Below are 17,443 nucleotides of genomic sequence, written 5' to 3'. Positions count from 1 at the left end.
CTTGTCAGTGATGCAGAAAATGTATGTATACTTAAATGTAAGAGAGCTGAGCTATTAAGTTTAATTTCTGCTAACCGTGCTTGGTATTTTTAGCACCCATAATGGTAGTTATGGAATCACATAAAAATAAATAAATAGATGTTATTTGAATTTCCTGTCACAATTTGTATCTTTAATACTACTTTTTAGCATAACTATAGAAGAACAATTTTTCTTTCTTAACAGATGATTAAGAAAGCCATTAATAATGTCAGAAGAATGACTTCTCATCCAACTCTTCCGTACTGTAAGTTGATCATAATTAGCCCGTGTTCTAAGCAGTTTAAAGGAAGCTTTTAGTTTCAATTGAAAGATAGTCAAGTATTTTACTTTTTTTGTAGAGAATGTGTGCTAGTAAATAAAATCTTCATTTCAAAATTAGATAAAAATAGAAAAAGAAATTTTCTGGAATTAATAGAGAAGGCTAACTTGATGCAGTAAATTTTTACCATTTTGACTGCGTATTTCTAAGTTAGCACATTTTATTTTTGAACATTACTGGTTATTATTTTAATAGGATCACTCCCATATTTTATTAAGTAAATTAGAATGATATTGTGGTCACTTATTGCCTCATCATAATCAATTTGTATTTTATTAATACTTTGTCCATTTGCCTTTTATCAGACACACTAATTAATAGTAGGCATAGGAAATGGTTAGTCATAAGTTCTTATACTCTCAGGCAGGATATGATGTTTTCAGTTAATTATTTCAGTTATAGTAATAAGCATAGTGCATGTTAATTAAGAGGTACTCATGTCCCTTCAATTTAATAACATATAAAAAATTTTACTGCTTTTTTTTATGAGAGATACTCTGATAAAATACAGTTGACAAAACCAGTGTCCTTTTCTTCTTCACTGTTCTAAGTGCCACAAGCACCTGTTTTCCAAATTATATACCATATCTAACAAAAGGATTCAAGGGTTTATATTTAAAATGAAGAGAGTAACTTTTGTTACTTATACTAAAGGTATAAAATAATCTAAAAATTAATCAATGTTTTTACTACATGGATACCACCTTACCACTGATAATTATACTTAACATAAATTGAGTCCTACATGTTAGGCATATTTCTAAATGATGTATATGGTTTATCTCATTTCCTTCTAACAACTGTCCATTAACTTATATATCATTATTCCCCTTTTACAGGACAATATGAAATAGGCTCAGGGAGATTAAATAAGGTTCCTAGTATCACCAAATTAGGAATTGGCAAAGTAAAGAATTAATAATTATTTAGCTTATTCATATTCCTCAGTGAAACATACAACATATATTTGAGCTATCTGGTCAATCAGAATAAGTATTAGAAGTGATATCTTTCTTTACCATGCATGACGTTCAAGACTTCCTATAATCTTTTTTTTCCCACAGAAAATGTATACATTTAAACATTAATAGTATGACTGATAAGAAATGACTCATTTGTACACCCAAGAGTTTGTTAACTGGTTATTGCACAAAGTATTTATTAAAGGCTGTTAAAACCTCTTTGAGATAATTTCAAAAGGAATAAAATTCTTAGAGGTCTGATTTAATTGCTTCTGCCATGTAGTGTTTAGTCAAATGAAAGTCATCATAAAACTGTTTTTAAGATTCAAAATATTCAATTGAAATTTCATAACAATTGACTGTGATTTATTTCATAGGTGTCTCTGTCATAAAGGTTTGCACATTGGATTCACAAATTAACTTACCAAAGATTCCTGTAATAAATTGACAATATTTGTCCTTTTTGCAGATCTGACAGGAGCTCAAGATGGAAGTGTCAGAATGTTTGAATGGGGCCATTCTCAACAAATAACCTGTTTTCGATCTGGTGGCAATTCAAGAGTTACAAGAATGAGATTTAACTATCAAGGAAACAAGGTAGCATATGAAAATGTAAATGGGAATATGGTTTGATTATGTTGGAGGTTTATAAATGTTACTAGTCTGGGTTTCTGAAGAGAACAGCTCAGTGAACTTACGATAAAGTATTAATCCATATGAATGCTGTTTTATAAAATTCTTCCCCAAGAACACTTAATGTTCAGTTGGTTCTTTCTGGAACAACATTGTGTGTGTGTGTGTGTGTGTGTGTGTGTGTGTGTGTGTGTGTGTGTGTGTGTTTGAGTGTGTGTGTTTGAGTGTATGTGTATGTCTGTATATATATCCATTAAAATTCACTTAAGTGATGCTTAAGGACCAAATGATTATAGGACCGCCATATATTACACATTTTTTATAAAATACTTGTACTTTCTTTGTCCTCTGGAACCTAATCAAAGTACGGACAAGTAGTGAGTAAAATCTGGGGGCTTATTAAAAATACAGATTACTTTACTGCAGACCTACTGAATCGCTATCTGCATTTTAATCAGATTCTTTTGTGATTTATACCTACATTAAACTTTTGAGGACTGCTTTAGAACAGGGCATCAACAAATTATGACCTAGCCATATGTTTTGTAAATAAAGTTTTACTGGAACACAGCTACCTCACTCATTATTTGTTTTCATGACTACTTTTCTACTACAACAGTGGAGTTCAGGAAAGCAAAGACTTTATAGATAGCAAGCCTACTATATGCCCCTTTAAGAAAAAGTTTGCCGGCCCTGCTATAGAACTTCTACTGTCTTCACTTCGCACAGTCCTGTTTTCATCTGACTGCCTCTCTGCTCCCCTTGCATCTCACTGTCCCTTTAAACAACAATTAAAGGAGAAGTCGGGCTGCTCTTCATCTTCAGAGCCATGCTTCACGGAAAACACACAGGGGCCTCTCAGATGGGCCATCTTGCTTTTCCTTTCCTCTCAACTTACAAACCTTCAACCCCCCTCGTGTGTTGCTCGTATCATGGTGCGGTGCAGTCTTTTTGCCTACCATATTCATCACTTAGCTCTCTTACCATTTCACAAAAGTCAATGGTAATTTTTGCATGTAGCTATGAAACAAAGTTTGAGAGAATGTGGATTCTTAATATCAATTAGCAACGTTCTTTACCCTTTAATGGGAAATTGAGGGTACTTAATCTAGAAGCTTTTAGAGTACTACTGTAATTTCATTTGTGTAACGTATACTCGTGCTTTTTTATTTTGTTACTATTATATTGCTCCTTAACTAGTCCCTGTACCTCAACCGTTACCTTTCTAATGCATCCTTCATGTTGCCAGCACGGCATCATTTGTTATTCCGTAACAAATAACATAGTTACATAACTACATTATAAGGGAGATGAACATGACTGTTCAAGAGCCTTTCAAGGCTCCTTATTATATATGAAGCCAATATTCTGTTAAAAAAATTTTTTTAAACGTTTATTTTTGAGACAGAGACAGAGCATGAATGGGGGGAGGGTCAGAGAGAGAGGGAGACACAGAATCAGAAGCAGGCTCCAGGTTCTGAGCTGTCAGCACAGAGCCCGACGCGGGGCTTGAACTCACGGACCGCGAGATCACCACCTGAGCTGAAGTCGGACGCTTAACCAACTGAGCCACCCAGGCGCCCCTGAAGCCAATATTCTTTACCTTGCCGTTCAGTACCTTCTACAGTCTGAATTATTCTATAGACTTAACACTCAGTATAGCCTTCCACTTAACACTCAGTATAGCCTTCCACATACGCTATTTTAAAGCACAGAAAACTTTTCCATTGCCTACCCGAGTATATTTAACAGTCAACTTACCATTCATTTACCTTGGCCATGATGGAGCCAAATAGCATAACAACTAAGCATACTATCTCCCTTAGTAGGGAAGGCTACTACAGTAAATAGAACAGATGACAGTAATGCTGATCAATTTGTCAATTATGAACAGAAATGGGCTACCAGAATTCATTGAGCCTAAAATAGGCATTAAGCAGAGTAAATGACCTGTGAGAAACAATTTTCAGGAAGATACTACATTCTTTTTTATTATTCAAAAAAAAAAAAATTTTTTTTATGTTTATTTACTTGTGAGAGTGAGAGAAACAGAGCATGAGCAGGGGAGGGGCAGAGAGAGAGGGAGACACAGAATCCAAAGCAGGCTCCAGGCTCCGAGCTGTCAGCACAGAGCCCGATGAGGGGCTCAAACCCATGAGCTGTGAGATTGTGACATGAGCCAAAGTTGGATGCCTAACCAGCTGAGCCACCCAGGTGCCCCTTCATCTGCCAATTTTATTTTATTTTATTTTTTTTTTTTTAATTTTTTTTTTCAACGTTTATTTATTTTTGGGACAGAGAGAGACAGAACATGAACGGGGGAGGGGCAGAGAGAGAGGGAGACACAGAATCGGAAACAGGCTCCAGGCTCCGAGCCATCAGCCCAGAGCCCAACGCGGGGCTCGAACTCCCAGACCGCGAGATCGTGACCTGGCTGAAGTCGGACGCCTAACCGACTGCGCCACCCAGGCGCCCCTCATCTGCCAATTTTAAATGATGTCATTTGATAAAGCTTTCCCATTTCTAGATACATATTGTACGTAAATACTCAAAGATATATGTATCAGAATATTTAAAGCAGCACTTTGTAATCAGGAAAATTAGAAACTATAAGGGAGAAGTTTTCAAAAGTTATAATACAACTATATAGTGTAATACAGCACAAGAATGAAGTAGATTAAATGTACTGATGTGAAAAGATGGCCATAATAAGTCAAAAATGTAATTGTGGAATTGTGTATTTATTATTATTTTAATTTTTTTTTATAAAACCCTATATGTGTGCATGTTTGAATAATCAGAGAATAAATCTGAAATGGAACACCTTAGATTGTTAATAGTTGCCAGATATGGAGATGGGAGAAGGCAGGAGTTCAGAATAGACATTTATTTTATAAACTGTTAAGTAAACATTATTTTTGTAATCTAAAGAAAAAAATGTTTAGTCTTATTCATCCTTCTAGATTTGTGACATATACTTCCCCATTGTATAATTTTGACATTTTCCCTCTGAAATTACCTTGAGTTTCCATAGTAGGAATTCATTTACTGTAAAAATCTGTGTTTCATTTTACTTTCTACTGTTGTTTGCATGTTTTCCTTACTGAATATTCTAGAAGTCCTTATTTTGTCTTTTTGAAAATGAACAGTTTTCTATTATATATATCCTAAAAGTTTGTTGTCACATGTCTTAATGTGTAAATCCAGTATCCTATTTTTTTAGTACTTTTAGAGAATATATAGACTATGCTCTTGGTTAGTATAATACAATGTGTCTGTTTGTTTCTTCTGTGTCACCTGGAATTTTTTTTTAAGCAGCAGCTAAATGTTTTTCTGGACTAGATCCATGCGTAGGTGAAGTAAAAGTCAATTTATCAATTAAATGTTTAAGATCAAAATAGGAGATTCACAGTGAAGGTATGGGTAGATATACTTAATACTTAAAAAAATTTTTTTCTCTAAGTTTGGAATAGTTGATGCTGATGGATATTTAAGCCTGTATCAGACAAACTGGAAATGTTGTCCAGTAACTGGAAGCATGCCTAAGCCATACCTGGTAAGCCAAGTTTTCTTACCTTTAAACTTTGTTCAATTTTTATTTTAAGGAAAACAAGAATATATGTTTGAGGCAATACATATTAAAGCCAAAATGTAGTTCTGTGTATTCAGTCACTTTACTATAAACTCCTGTCCTTGTATTATGTGAAAATTAATCTGTGAGGTCTTGGTCTCTAGTGCCTTGGACGATTAATGTGTATAGAACAAACATGGTACCTCCGGAGACCCATGTGACCTGTGGGTTACTCAAGCCCTTTTCCAGCCTCACTGAGCTGCAGTAAAGATTATACCTAAAAAGAGTGATCATCAGATCATCAGTCTGTGGTTTTTCTGCAATTGGTCCCCTATGAACAAAGTAGAAAGGATATGTTATAGCTGGTACTATTATTTTCTTGTCTATGTCTTTGGAAAAAAGAAAAGAAAAGAAAGAAACAACTGATGATCTCTATTCAGGACTGCACAAGCTTCATGAACCTCCTGTAACTTCACAGAGCAATGAGTTTGGGGGCAAAAAAAACCCACTGAGTTTGTATTTAATATATTCTTTAGTGAAGCCCTTTATAGGATTAAGCAGTACCTATTTAAAAAAACCAAGAAATGGGTTTAGGTTCTGGTAATTCACTCAAGGTTATATTCTGGAATACAGTACCGATCTAAGTAAAAGCAAGCAAAGCAGAGAGGGCTGGTGAGGTATTTCAAAAGAATTTTTTTCTTTTTTAAAGAAAACCAACATAAGGTTTAAATATGTAAATTTACATTCCCTAAGGGTCTGCCTTTTTTTTTTTTTAACATCTAAAAAGATAAATTGGATTGAAAATGTACATTATTGGCTTTGTGGGGTTAAAGTACATTTTGTTTGTTTTAAGGACATATGATCATCCAGCTCCAGTGATGGTCAGATGGAATGGGGAAGTGACTCAAAGGAAAAATATTTGATGTGATAATTTTGACATACTTAAGTCATATTTTATTGAAGAGAAATATCTGAACACATAAAACTTGGAAGACTTTATAATTTGCTAAACCTCTCATATTAAGTCACTGTTACTGGAATATTCAGAAACGTAAATTTTCTGAATTTGTTGACTCTTAATATGTTTTTATTCATGTATTTGAAAAATTATTTAAAAGCTTAAATATTTCTGAAAATAATTCATTCTCAGATAATCTAAAATTCTGGGTTTTTTCTAAGAGACAAATTTTCACAAATATTCTAAGAAATATTTAACATTTAATCTCCTTTTGTTTTCTTTTTAACTTTTAGATGAACAAAAGCAAAAGGTCTCATTAAGAATTTATAATGCAGCTTATTTATATGGTCCAGGGAAAGTGCATGTGAGAGAGAGAGAGAGAGAGAGAGAGAGAGAGAGAGAGAGAGAGAGAGAGGGAAAGAGGAGGAGGGACAAAACAAATGTGGCAAAATGTTAAAAACTGGTGAATCTTGTAAAGAGTATATGAGAATTCTCTGTTTTACTCTTGAAACTTGTCTACAAGTTCAGGGTGAAAAAAAGATACAAGGGGATTTAAGTAAGCCACACATTACATGATCCCTTTTGGTGAATGCATCCACTTGGTTATAAAATTGTTACTGACAGCAATAACATTTGTTTCTTCATAACCATTCCAGACCTGGCAGTGTCATAACAAAACAGCCAATGATTTTGTCTTCGTTAGTTCCTCCTCTTTGATAGCTACAGCTGGTCTTTCAACTGACAATAGGTAAGAGATTGTAACTGAAATGTAAGTGTGTCTCTCTAAAGCTCAGCTTTATTTCTTATTTGCTTTACGTTCTTATATCTCAAGATTGTTTTCAGAATTGTGCTTTTCAATATTTTTATTATAAAGATTTCCTTCTTAGAGCATTTTTAGTGTTCTAATTGTAAGGCCAAGGAAATTCTGGTGCATTAAAAACAACATCCGTTCCTTCTGTATTTTTAATATTCTGATTTTTTTATTTTAAGACTTAAAGAGAAAAATGATTTGATAGTGAAATTAATTTTTCTCCGTATTATTCCTTATGTGTTAAGAAAGCTTGAGGCAAAGGAAAGAACCATTATTTCTTGACCCTGCTCTTCTGTTAATCCTCACAGTGGCTCTCTTAGATAGATATTACCAGTGTTTCACGATAATGAGAAATTCAAAGACCTCTTTGAGTTGTACGATAGATAGTAAGTGGCAGCCTGTCCACATTTCCCCCAAAACCTTAAATAGGTAAGAAAATGTCTCCTCCTGCCTCCGTCTCCACACCCCCATGTTTTACTTCCCTCACACTGCTGAGTTCTGAGGTAAATGTCTACTGAGGTTGCTGAGTTTTTCTATTTATTTGTGAGGCCTTACTTTACACTAGAAATTGGATTGTAAGAATATGGAGTCTCCAGCCCATCTGCCATAGAAATCCTTACATATATTTGTGTCTCTTCTGTAACTCATAGAACGGAGTAAAAGTGCTCCCATTCAGAGCAGAAATAAGTTTTATTTGTGCTCGGGGAAATTCAGTGTATCCTGCTAATGGTATTTGCCATCTGTTAGGTTACAGAATGAGCAGATACAAAAGGTATTTCCCATGTTCAGACTTCATACAGTATTATTTGTAAATACATGTCAATCTAGAGTTAATCAGTTTTGTAAGTTAGTAGTTTTTAAATTTTTGTGTAAAAATTAATCATACATAAATATATTGGTTACTTGTATTTGAATTTTTTGTTAGAGCAAGGTTTGAATGTTATGTAACTATATGAAACAAGCTTACTTTTTATTCTGTTGTTAAATTTTTGTGTCACTCAAAGGTAATTTTTTTTTTTTTCAGAAATATATGTTTGTGGGATACTCTTGTGGCACCTGCCAATAGTTTAGTCCATGGTAAGTTTTGAAAGCATTTTACAAATTTTGAAAGTCAAGAATTTGACTAAAATCAATAAAGTAATTTTTTAATGAATTTGTCTTTAATGACACAAACTTATTAGCCTGCGAGGTTTATTTTGCCCATGATGGCGTAGAGTTTAAAAACAGAAAAATACAACGTATATAATTAACTTTGCACTGTACTTCATGAAGGACAGTAGAACATAGATCATATAAAAATCATATGTTTTTACTTTGAATCTGATAGCCACAGGTCATCTTTGTGAGCATCAGTTATTGTACAGTATTATGCCCATTCTCTCCACTCCTATTCAGAATGGTACTCAGAGTCCTAACTAATGCAGTAAGACAAAAGGAAATAAAAGGTACACATTAGGAGGAGAAGAGATAAAACTGCCTTTATTCACAGAGGACATGATTGTTTAGAAAAAAAATTTTTTTTAATTTTTTTAAATGTTTGGGTTTTTTTTTTTGAGAGAGAGACAGCGTGTGAGTGGGGGAGGGTCAGAGAGGGAAATACAGAACTTGAAGCAGGCTCTAGGCTCTGAGCTGTCAGCCCAGAGCCCAACATGGGGCTCAAACTCACAAACTGTGAGATCATGATCTGAGCTGAAGTTAGCCACTTAACCAACTAAACTACACAGGCACCCTGATTATGTAGAAAATCTTGAAGGCTATATACAAAAAAACAAAACAAAAATAAGGTAAAAACTTTTGAAACTAAAGTGTAAGTGTAGTAGAGTCACAGGATACCGGGTCAACATACTAAAGTCACTTGCTTTCATATATACCAACAATGAACAATTGGCATTTGAAATTTTAAAAAATCACCATTTATAACAGCACCCAAAATAATACTGAGGCATAAACCTAAAAAAATATGTATAGCTTCCATTGGGGAAAACTATAAAAAAGATAAATCAAAGATTTAAATAAATGGAGAAATAGCCCATATACACATATTGGAAGTCTCAATGAAAGTTATTAAGATGCTACTGCCTCCTAACTTTATAGATTAAATACATTCCCAGTCGAAATCCAGGAAACTCTGTTGTACATACCACCGAACTGGTTCTAACAATTTCTGTAGAGGGGGTGCCTCAGTGGCTCAGTTGGCTAAGCATCTCACTTTGGCTCAGGTTATGATCTCACGGCTTGTGGCTTCAAGCCTTGTGTTGGGCTCTGTGCTGACAGCTCAGAGCCTGGAGTCTGCTTCGGATTCTGTCTCCCTTTCTCTCTGTCCCTCCCCCTCTCCCGCTTGGTGTATGTCTGTCTCTCTCTCTCTCTGTTTCTCTCTGTTTCTCACACACACAAAATAAACATTTAAAAAAAATAATAAAAATAAAAATTTCTATAGAGAGGCAACAGACCTAAAATACTGGATACTGAAGAAAAACAAACTTAAAAAAATTTTTTTTTTGTTTATTCATTTTTGAGACAGAGAAACAGCATGAGTGGGGGAGGGGCAGAGAGAAAGGGAGACACCGAATCTGAAGCAGGCGCCAGGCTCTGAGCTGTCAGCACAGAGCCTGACATGGGGCTCCAACCCACGAACCGTGAGATCATGACCTGAGCCAAAGCTGGATGCTTAACTGACTCAACCACCCAGGCGCCCCTGAAGAAAAACAAACTTGAAGGACTCACACTATTATTGATTTCAAGACTTACTATAATAATAAACACATGTTATTGGCTTTAGAATAGAGATCATGGAACAGAATAGACAGCCCATTTATCAACCCATACGTATTTAATAGATTGATCATTAATAAAAGTACAAAGGCACTTCATTGGAGGCATAGTGGTCAAAATATACTATAACAATTGGATGGCAATATGTAGAAAATGAACCTAGGTACATACCTCACCCCTTTCATAAAAATTGATTTAATGTGAATTATCTACATGTGAAATTCAAAACTATAAAATTTCTAGAAGGAAATAGAGAAGAAAATCTAGGTGACCTTGGGTTTAGTCTTGAGTTTTTAGATACAATACCTAAAGCATAATCCATGAAAGAAATGATATATTCAAGACTTTAAAAAATGACCATCTTCTCAGTATATTAATGGCAAGTAAGCATATGAAAAGGTGGTTAACATGATCATAAGATACTACTCTATATACTAAAATGTCCAAAATTAATGATTTTGGAATACCAAGTATTGGTGAGAGTATAAAGAACCTGGAACCCTCATGATTTGCTGAGTCTAAAATGATTAATGGCAAGTAAGCATATGAAATGTGGTTAGCATCATCATAAGATACTACTCTATATAGTAAAATGTCCAAAATTAATGATTTTGGGATACCAAGTATTGGTGAGAGTATAAAGAACCTGGAGCCCTCATGATTTGCTGAGTCTAAAATGATACAGCTACTATGGAAAACTGACATTTTCTAATAGAGTTAAACATGGACCTAGCATGATCCATCCGTATGTATTTTTACATATATGTCCAAGAGAAATGAAAGCACACATCCACAGAAGGACTTGTATAGCAATAATATACAATTATATTAATATATTAATGTAATAAAACTTAGCAGCTTTATTTATAACAGCCCCAAACTAGAAGCAACACAAACACATCCAATAGGAAAGTGGTCTATTTATGTAATAGAATACTATTAACCAATAAAAAAAAAAGCATAATCTGCTGATATATGTGACAACATTCATTAATCTCTTAAACATTATGTTGAAGGAAAAGAAGCCTGTCACTAAAGAGTATGTACTGTAAAATTCCATTTATGTGAAGTTCAAGAACAGAGGCAAAACTAATTAGAATAGTGATTGCCTTTGTGGGAGAGGAGGGTTGACTGCAAAAAGGCATGAGGGAACTTTCTGGGATGATGAAAACATTCTGTGTCTTGACCTGCATGATGGTTACACAGATGTATCCATTAGTCAGACTTCATCACGAGTTAGAATTTCAGCATTTTATTCTGTGTCAGTTATATCTCTAAGTGCTGGTCACATTCAAAGAATCTTTCCCTGTAATTTTCTCTTTAGATTCTTAGAGTAATTGTAACTAAATTTTATTGAGTACTTAGTATATGCCAGGAACTGTACATGTTTTAAATATGTCAACTAATTTAATCCTCACAGAAACCTATTAGGTGGACTGGGTTTTCTCCTTTTTTTTTTTTTTTTACAAATGATGAAACTGAGACGTAGGTTAAAAAAAAAATTACCTAAGGTATATATTGAAATCCATGCAAAAACCAAGATTTAAATCTTGACAGTCTAACTCCCAAATCTTCACTCTTCATCATTATGCCATATTGTCTTTGAGCTATTGACAGGCTTTTTTTTTTCTTTAAGATTTGTTAAGATCCACTTCTTTTTTAAGAAAAGAATACTCATTGTATTTTTGTTAGTTCTCATACTGGTATGTCTTCAAGTTTCACCATTTTTGTTTTTGCATTGTTTAATCTGCTCTTAACCCCATGTAGTACATGTTTCATTTGACTATTGTAGTTTTTAATCTCTGGATTTTTTTATTTGTATCTCTTTTTTAATGACTTGTTAATTTCCTTATCTACTAATTCCATCACCTGTGTAATTTTTGGGTTAGTTTCATTGGATGGATTTTCTTCTCATTATGGGTTGTATTTTTCTCCTTTGTATGCCTCTTGGTTTTTTATCAGATGCCAGGCATTACAAATTTTACCTGCTTCTGAGGCAAAACCCTTCTGAGGACAAAACAGATTTTGTCCTTTGTGAGTTAAGAGGTTTTCCACTATGGCTGGTGGAAACAGGAACCCAGACCAGCTCGGGTTCCCCTTGCGCCATGGCCAGAAAACCCTCCATAGGCAATAACAGGGGCAGTCGTATGGCTCACCCAGTTTGCTTCCCATCTCTTAGAGATCATTTTTCTTTGCCTGGTGTCCATTGTCTCCAACCATTGTTTCCTGTATATCATTTAATTTTTTAAATGGTTTGAGGTAGGTGGGTGAATCTGGTGATCTATCATTCTACCTTGGCCAGAAGTCAGAAGTCTCTTGCTTACACTGTTCAATGGGTTTTACTTCATGATTTACTTCAATTTTAATTTTCAGCTTTTACTTGCCATGATAGTGGAGCTACTGTTTTAGCGTATGCTCCAAAACACCAGCTACTAATATCAGGTGGCAGAAAAGGCTTTACATGTGCATTTGACCTTCGGCAACGACAGCAGAGGCAGCTTTTCCAGAGCCATGATTCTCCTGTCAAAGCCATTGCCATTGATCCAACAGAAGAGTACTTTGTTACAGGATCTGCTGAAGGCAACATAAAGGTAAATATGGTAATGCCACAGTGTCTACAAAATGAAGAGAAATCTTCAGAAACCTTAAGTGTTTACACGTATTAATGATACCATTCTATTTAAATAGTAGAAATATTAACTCCTTTGTAGGCAGTATGTTTGTTGCTATTTAATAAATCTTTTAATGAATGAAATAATATTTAACTTGAAATTGTCTCTTTTTCAGTTTTCAAATAGGCTTAATGTGCAAAAGCACTTGATTTTCCACAGATAAAACATATTTCAAACATTAGAATTAGTCTTGACTCCCATTTTCAGAGTTACCAAATTCAGTTTCAGATACTGTGAAATGCAGTAATATTTTCCTTTATCCTGAATACTGTCCATTTTTTCATTTATATAGTATTAGCATCCAGCCACTCAGTGCCTGATTCAGAAGTTAGGGACGTACCTAGATAAGCCCTGTGCTTCTCACACTCCACCATGTTTAAAACTTAGAGGTTATTTAAAATGTTAAGCAGCTTATTAAATGCATCCCATCCCAGAAGTACTATTGCTAGGTACCTGTGTGCATTTTTACAGTACATACCTAACAGTTTTGTTGGAGAGTCCTCTGGCCACACTTGGAAAAATCTCTAGGGGTAAGTCAGTTTAGACTAGTCCCTAAGTTATTGTAATGGCCAGCAACCTACTGAAGGAGTCTACATTCTTAGAATCCATTAATTTAACCCCTAGTGAGACTACTAAGTAAGAATAAGTTTGGGGGTACCTGGGTGGCTCATTCAGCCAAGTGACCAACTTGAGCTCAGTCACTTGGTGAGTTTGAGCCCCACTTCAGGCTCTGTGCTGAGAGGTCAGAGCCAGGAGCCTGCTTTGGGTTCTGTGTCTCCCTCTGTCTTTGCCCCTCCTGCACTCACGCTGTTTCTCTCTCTCTTAAATTAAACAAACATTAAAATAATAAGAAGGAGAAAGAAAGAAAGAAAGAGAAGAAAGAAAAGAAATAATAAGTTGGGCTACTTTTTTTTACAACATGCATATTGTTTTCATAATTTCCAGCCAGAAAAAAAATTAACTAGAAATGTGGAATTTTAAAAATGCTTTTTTTTTTTTAATGTTTATTTATTTACTTTGAGAGAGAGAGTGCAAGCCGGGGAGGGGCAGAGAGAGAGAGAGGCAGACACAGAATCCAGAGCAGGCTCCAGGCTCCGAGCTATCAGCACAGAGCCCATTGTGGGTCTCAAAGTCAAGAACCACACGATCATGACCTGAGCTGAAGTTGGACACTTAACCGACTGAACCATACAGGTGCCCTGAAAAGGCTTTTCCTAAAATCAAATATATACACTAACTTCCATATGTAATTATTTTCCTTCAGTTTGAAGCTAGTTTCTTACTTGAACTGCCTTCAGTTTAGAACAAGTTGTATTAGTTCTTTATATTAGTATGTTAGTTCTTTATATTAGTTTGTGCTCTGATTCGGAGGTTTATTATTTAATCAAGTAAAAACAGATTTGAAAGTTTACTGCATTGTATTCAGAAGTCACAACTTGGGGCGCCTGGGTGGCTCAGTCAGTTAAGTGTCTGATTCTCGATTTCAGCTCAAGTCATGATTTCACAGTTGTGAGATCGAGCCCCAGGTCAGGTTCTGCACTGAGCATGGAGCCTGCTTGGGATTCTCTCTCCCCCACTCTGTCTCTGCCCCTTCCCTGCTCACATGTGTGCTCTCTCCCTCAAAACAAATAAACATTTAAAAAATACATGTTTAGGAATCACAACTTAACAATCAAGTCTAGAGTAATAGGTACTAATGAATTTCTTAGGAAAAAGTAAGTTTTCCAAAAAAAGGGATCTCAAAAAATCAGAACTATTTTGGTTTCCCTAAAGTTAAAATGGATGTCCTAAAAGCATTTAAGTCCGTCACATACTTGAACATGCTTATAAATTACTTTGTAAGTAATTTACTTTAGGAATAGTTGCATTTATTGTGGTAGGGGCTAAAAAGAGAAGATCTTAGTAAATTAAGTTTGCTGAAGTTGTGATAATTTATCTTGTGGGTGGAACATAGTTTTTCCTTTTCTGAGGCCTTCTTCCAGTGGGTCTAATCCCTTGCTGGGTATTATAAGGGGTTACCCCATTATAAACTACACAGCACAAGCTTTGCTGAGAGATAAGTCTTTTTTTTTTTTTTTTTGATGTTTTTATTTATTTTTGAGACAGAGACAGAGCATGAGCAGGGGAGGGGCAGAGAGAGAGGGAGACACAGAATCTGAAGCAGGCTCCCGGCTCTGAGTTGTTGGCACAGAGCCTGACACGGGGCTCGAAGTCACGAGCTGTGAGATCATGACCTGAGCTGAAGTCGGATGCCCAACCGACTGAGCCACCTAGGTGCCCCGAGATAAGAAGTCTTAATTGTAGTCCCTACAATATTACAAGTTTCTTTAGCTGTGTACACTTGACCTCCTAGTACCTAAGTTCTCATCTCCAATGCAAGGTTTAAATTACCTTTCTGTTTAATGAGTAGATTTTGAAGAATGTGATAATATCAAAGGGAATTGGGAAATTGCAACATAGTATCCAAAGGTTATGACCTTAGGCCTACACAGATTTTTTTTCCATATTTGTTTTAGAAATTCCTTCTTTGCACAAGTTTGGATTTTTAATGTAATCGTCAACGTCAATTTTAATTTTGTTTCTCATATCTTTTAGATTTGGAGTCTGTCTACCTTTACTCTTCTCCACACTTTTATCAATGAACATGCTCGGCAGTCCATTTTCCGGAACATTGGAACTGGAGTGATGCAGATTGAGACAGGGCCAGCAAACCACGTGTTCTCGTGTGGAGCCGATGGTACAATGAAGATGAGGATACTGCCGGATCAGTTTAGCCCACTAAATGAAGTGTTGAAAAATGATGTGAAATTTATGCTCTGACAGTTTGACAATAGGATGTATAATTGATTACCTATTCCCTGGAAGTGGCCAACACATACAGTGTCCACTGATCACTCTGTTTCTGCCACAGATAAACTAATGCTTTCTTGATTTCGTACTTACTTTATGGAGCTTTGCCCTGGATGCACTGATGCCTTAAAAACTAACAAGGTCATTCAGAATTAGACTATATTACCTAAAGTAGAATGTATAAGTAATACTGTAATAGTACATATTTATAGTATGTTATGCTGAGTACGTCGTAGTGTTAAAGGACTTTCGTTTCCTTATTGTTGATAAACTCTTCTGCAGAAATCTCTGTATGAATTTATTTAACAGTAAAAATACCCTTTATGTAAAGGCAGTTGACATCAGGCATCACTTGACTCACCACTGTTACTTCCTTTTTCATACATAAACATCTCAAACTCTTCTATTAATTAATGATAAATGATAATTGGGTAAGAATAAAAAACATAATGAACATATTCATTAAAAACTGTCATTAGGACTTCAGTCTTATTATATAAAGTTCTCCTCAGTGTCCTTACTGAAGCCCCAGTGTGTGTGTGTATATATGTATCTTATACATCTTACTTGAACTTAGTTTGTGTATATATCAGAGAAAACTACAAGTCTTTTCATGTGTTTTTGTGCCATAACAATTACTGCCACTAGAATAGCAACTTTCTTTGCAACTGTTTTTTTTTTCATGTTTTTTTGTTCTTCAGTTTTGAATTCCCATCCTGATTTTCAAATAATTTCAGGAAGACATCCAAGATTATTATTTTAAAGATTATCTTGAATCAGTTAAGTCTTAGCAGGCAATAACGATTCGGTGTTGGTATACAAGAGACACCTAAAAGTAAATTTATAAATTTGTCAAAGGATTTTTGAGCACCAAACATTTTACTTATATTTCTTTTTCCTTTTTAGGTGCTTTTAGTCTCAAAGTTCTGAACACCTTATAGCAGTGTTTTTAGAAACAAATGTGAAGACAGTCAAATTAAATAGATAATATTTACAAATGTAAAATACCCGCCAGATCTACCACTAATAGAAAATAAATTAAACCTTATATTTTATTATGTTTTGCCAAAATATATTATTTTACTATAAAATATGACCAAAATATTAAAAATGCACAATGCTTTTAACTTAAATGTGCTAAACCTATTTCTGTCTGTTCTGTGCTATACCTTTTCTGGTTAAAAATTATAGAAAACTTGATAAATACTTGATTTTAGCCAAGGAGACTGGAAGCAGATGGGACTAAGTGTTTAAGGGACAATTATATACTATTTAGCTTAAATATATTTTGTTAATAGGAACTATAAAAACATTTTTATGTAACAAAATATGGACAGCTGTTATCTGGGAAATTAAAGAGTCAAAGTGAAGAAATGAAGGGCTGGTAAAATGAATTTTGTAATATCCTCAGGATACTTTTATCTTAAAAGTATATTGTTAAAGATTTTGTAAATTGTATTCATAATTTTAAATGTGTTAAGCTAGTTGCAGTGAAAACACTGTCATTAATTATGTAGAGAGTTCATGTGCACATAATAACCTGTATCTATAATTGTGCAATAACAATATGTGACTATTTTGCCATGGAGAAATCTGTGACAGCATTGCAAACAATGCCATTGTTTGATACAGTTAAGCTTAAGTTATTTTTCAGTAATTTCACAAATCAAGATTCAAACGGCTTTAAACACTTTCAATGAGATAGAAGATTTATTATGCTTAATAGAAAAAAAAGGCATTGTGGATGAACAATTAAGCATTTTCATTGAGGGTTTATATGAGTAATAAATTGTGTAAGCCCATATGTATTTACATCAGAGTCATAATATTTTAAATAAACAATCATGCAGTGA

General features: G+C 34.6%; 1 protein-coding gene across 6 annotated transcripts in view; it reads left to right on the top strand.

Moving 5' to 3' along the window:
* Positions 1–17,443, top strand: part of DMXL1 (Dmx like 1) — a 134,954-nt gene extending 117,511 nt beyond the window's left edge. For all 6 annotated transcript variants that reach the window (XM_086705712.1, XM_086705710.1, XM_025924858.2 and 3 more), the window contains 7 exons: positions 226–286; positions 1,793–1,920; positions 5,420–5,512; positions 7,142–7,233; positions 8,321–8,373; positions 12,442–12,659; positions 15,336–17,443. In XM_086705712.1, the coding sequence (XP_086561838.1) occupies positions 226–286; positions 1,793–1,920; positions 5,420–5,512; positions 7,142–7,233; positions 8,321–8,373; positions 12,442–12,659; positions 15,336–15,560 (870 nt within the window). In that variant the 3' untranslated portion in view covers positions 15,561–17,443. The remainder of the gene's footprint in view (positions 1–225; positions 287–1,792; positions 1,921–5,419; positions 5,513–7,141; positions 7,234–8,320; positions 8,374–12,441; positions 12,660–15,335) is intronic.

This window comes from Puma concolor, chromosome A1 (genome assembly GCF_028749965.1).
Source record: "Puma concolor isolate L17-30 chromosome A1, mPumCon1.1.hap2, whole genome shotgun sequence".
Taxonomy (NCBI): domain Eukaryota; kingdom Metazoa; phylum Chordata; class Mammalia; order Carnivora; family Felidae; genus Puma; species Puma concolor.
This window is presented reverse-complemented; position numbering and strand designations above follow the sequence as displayed.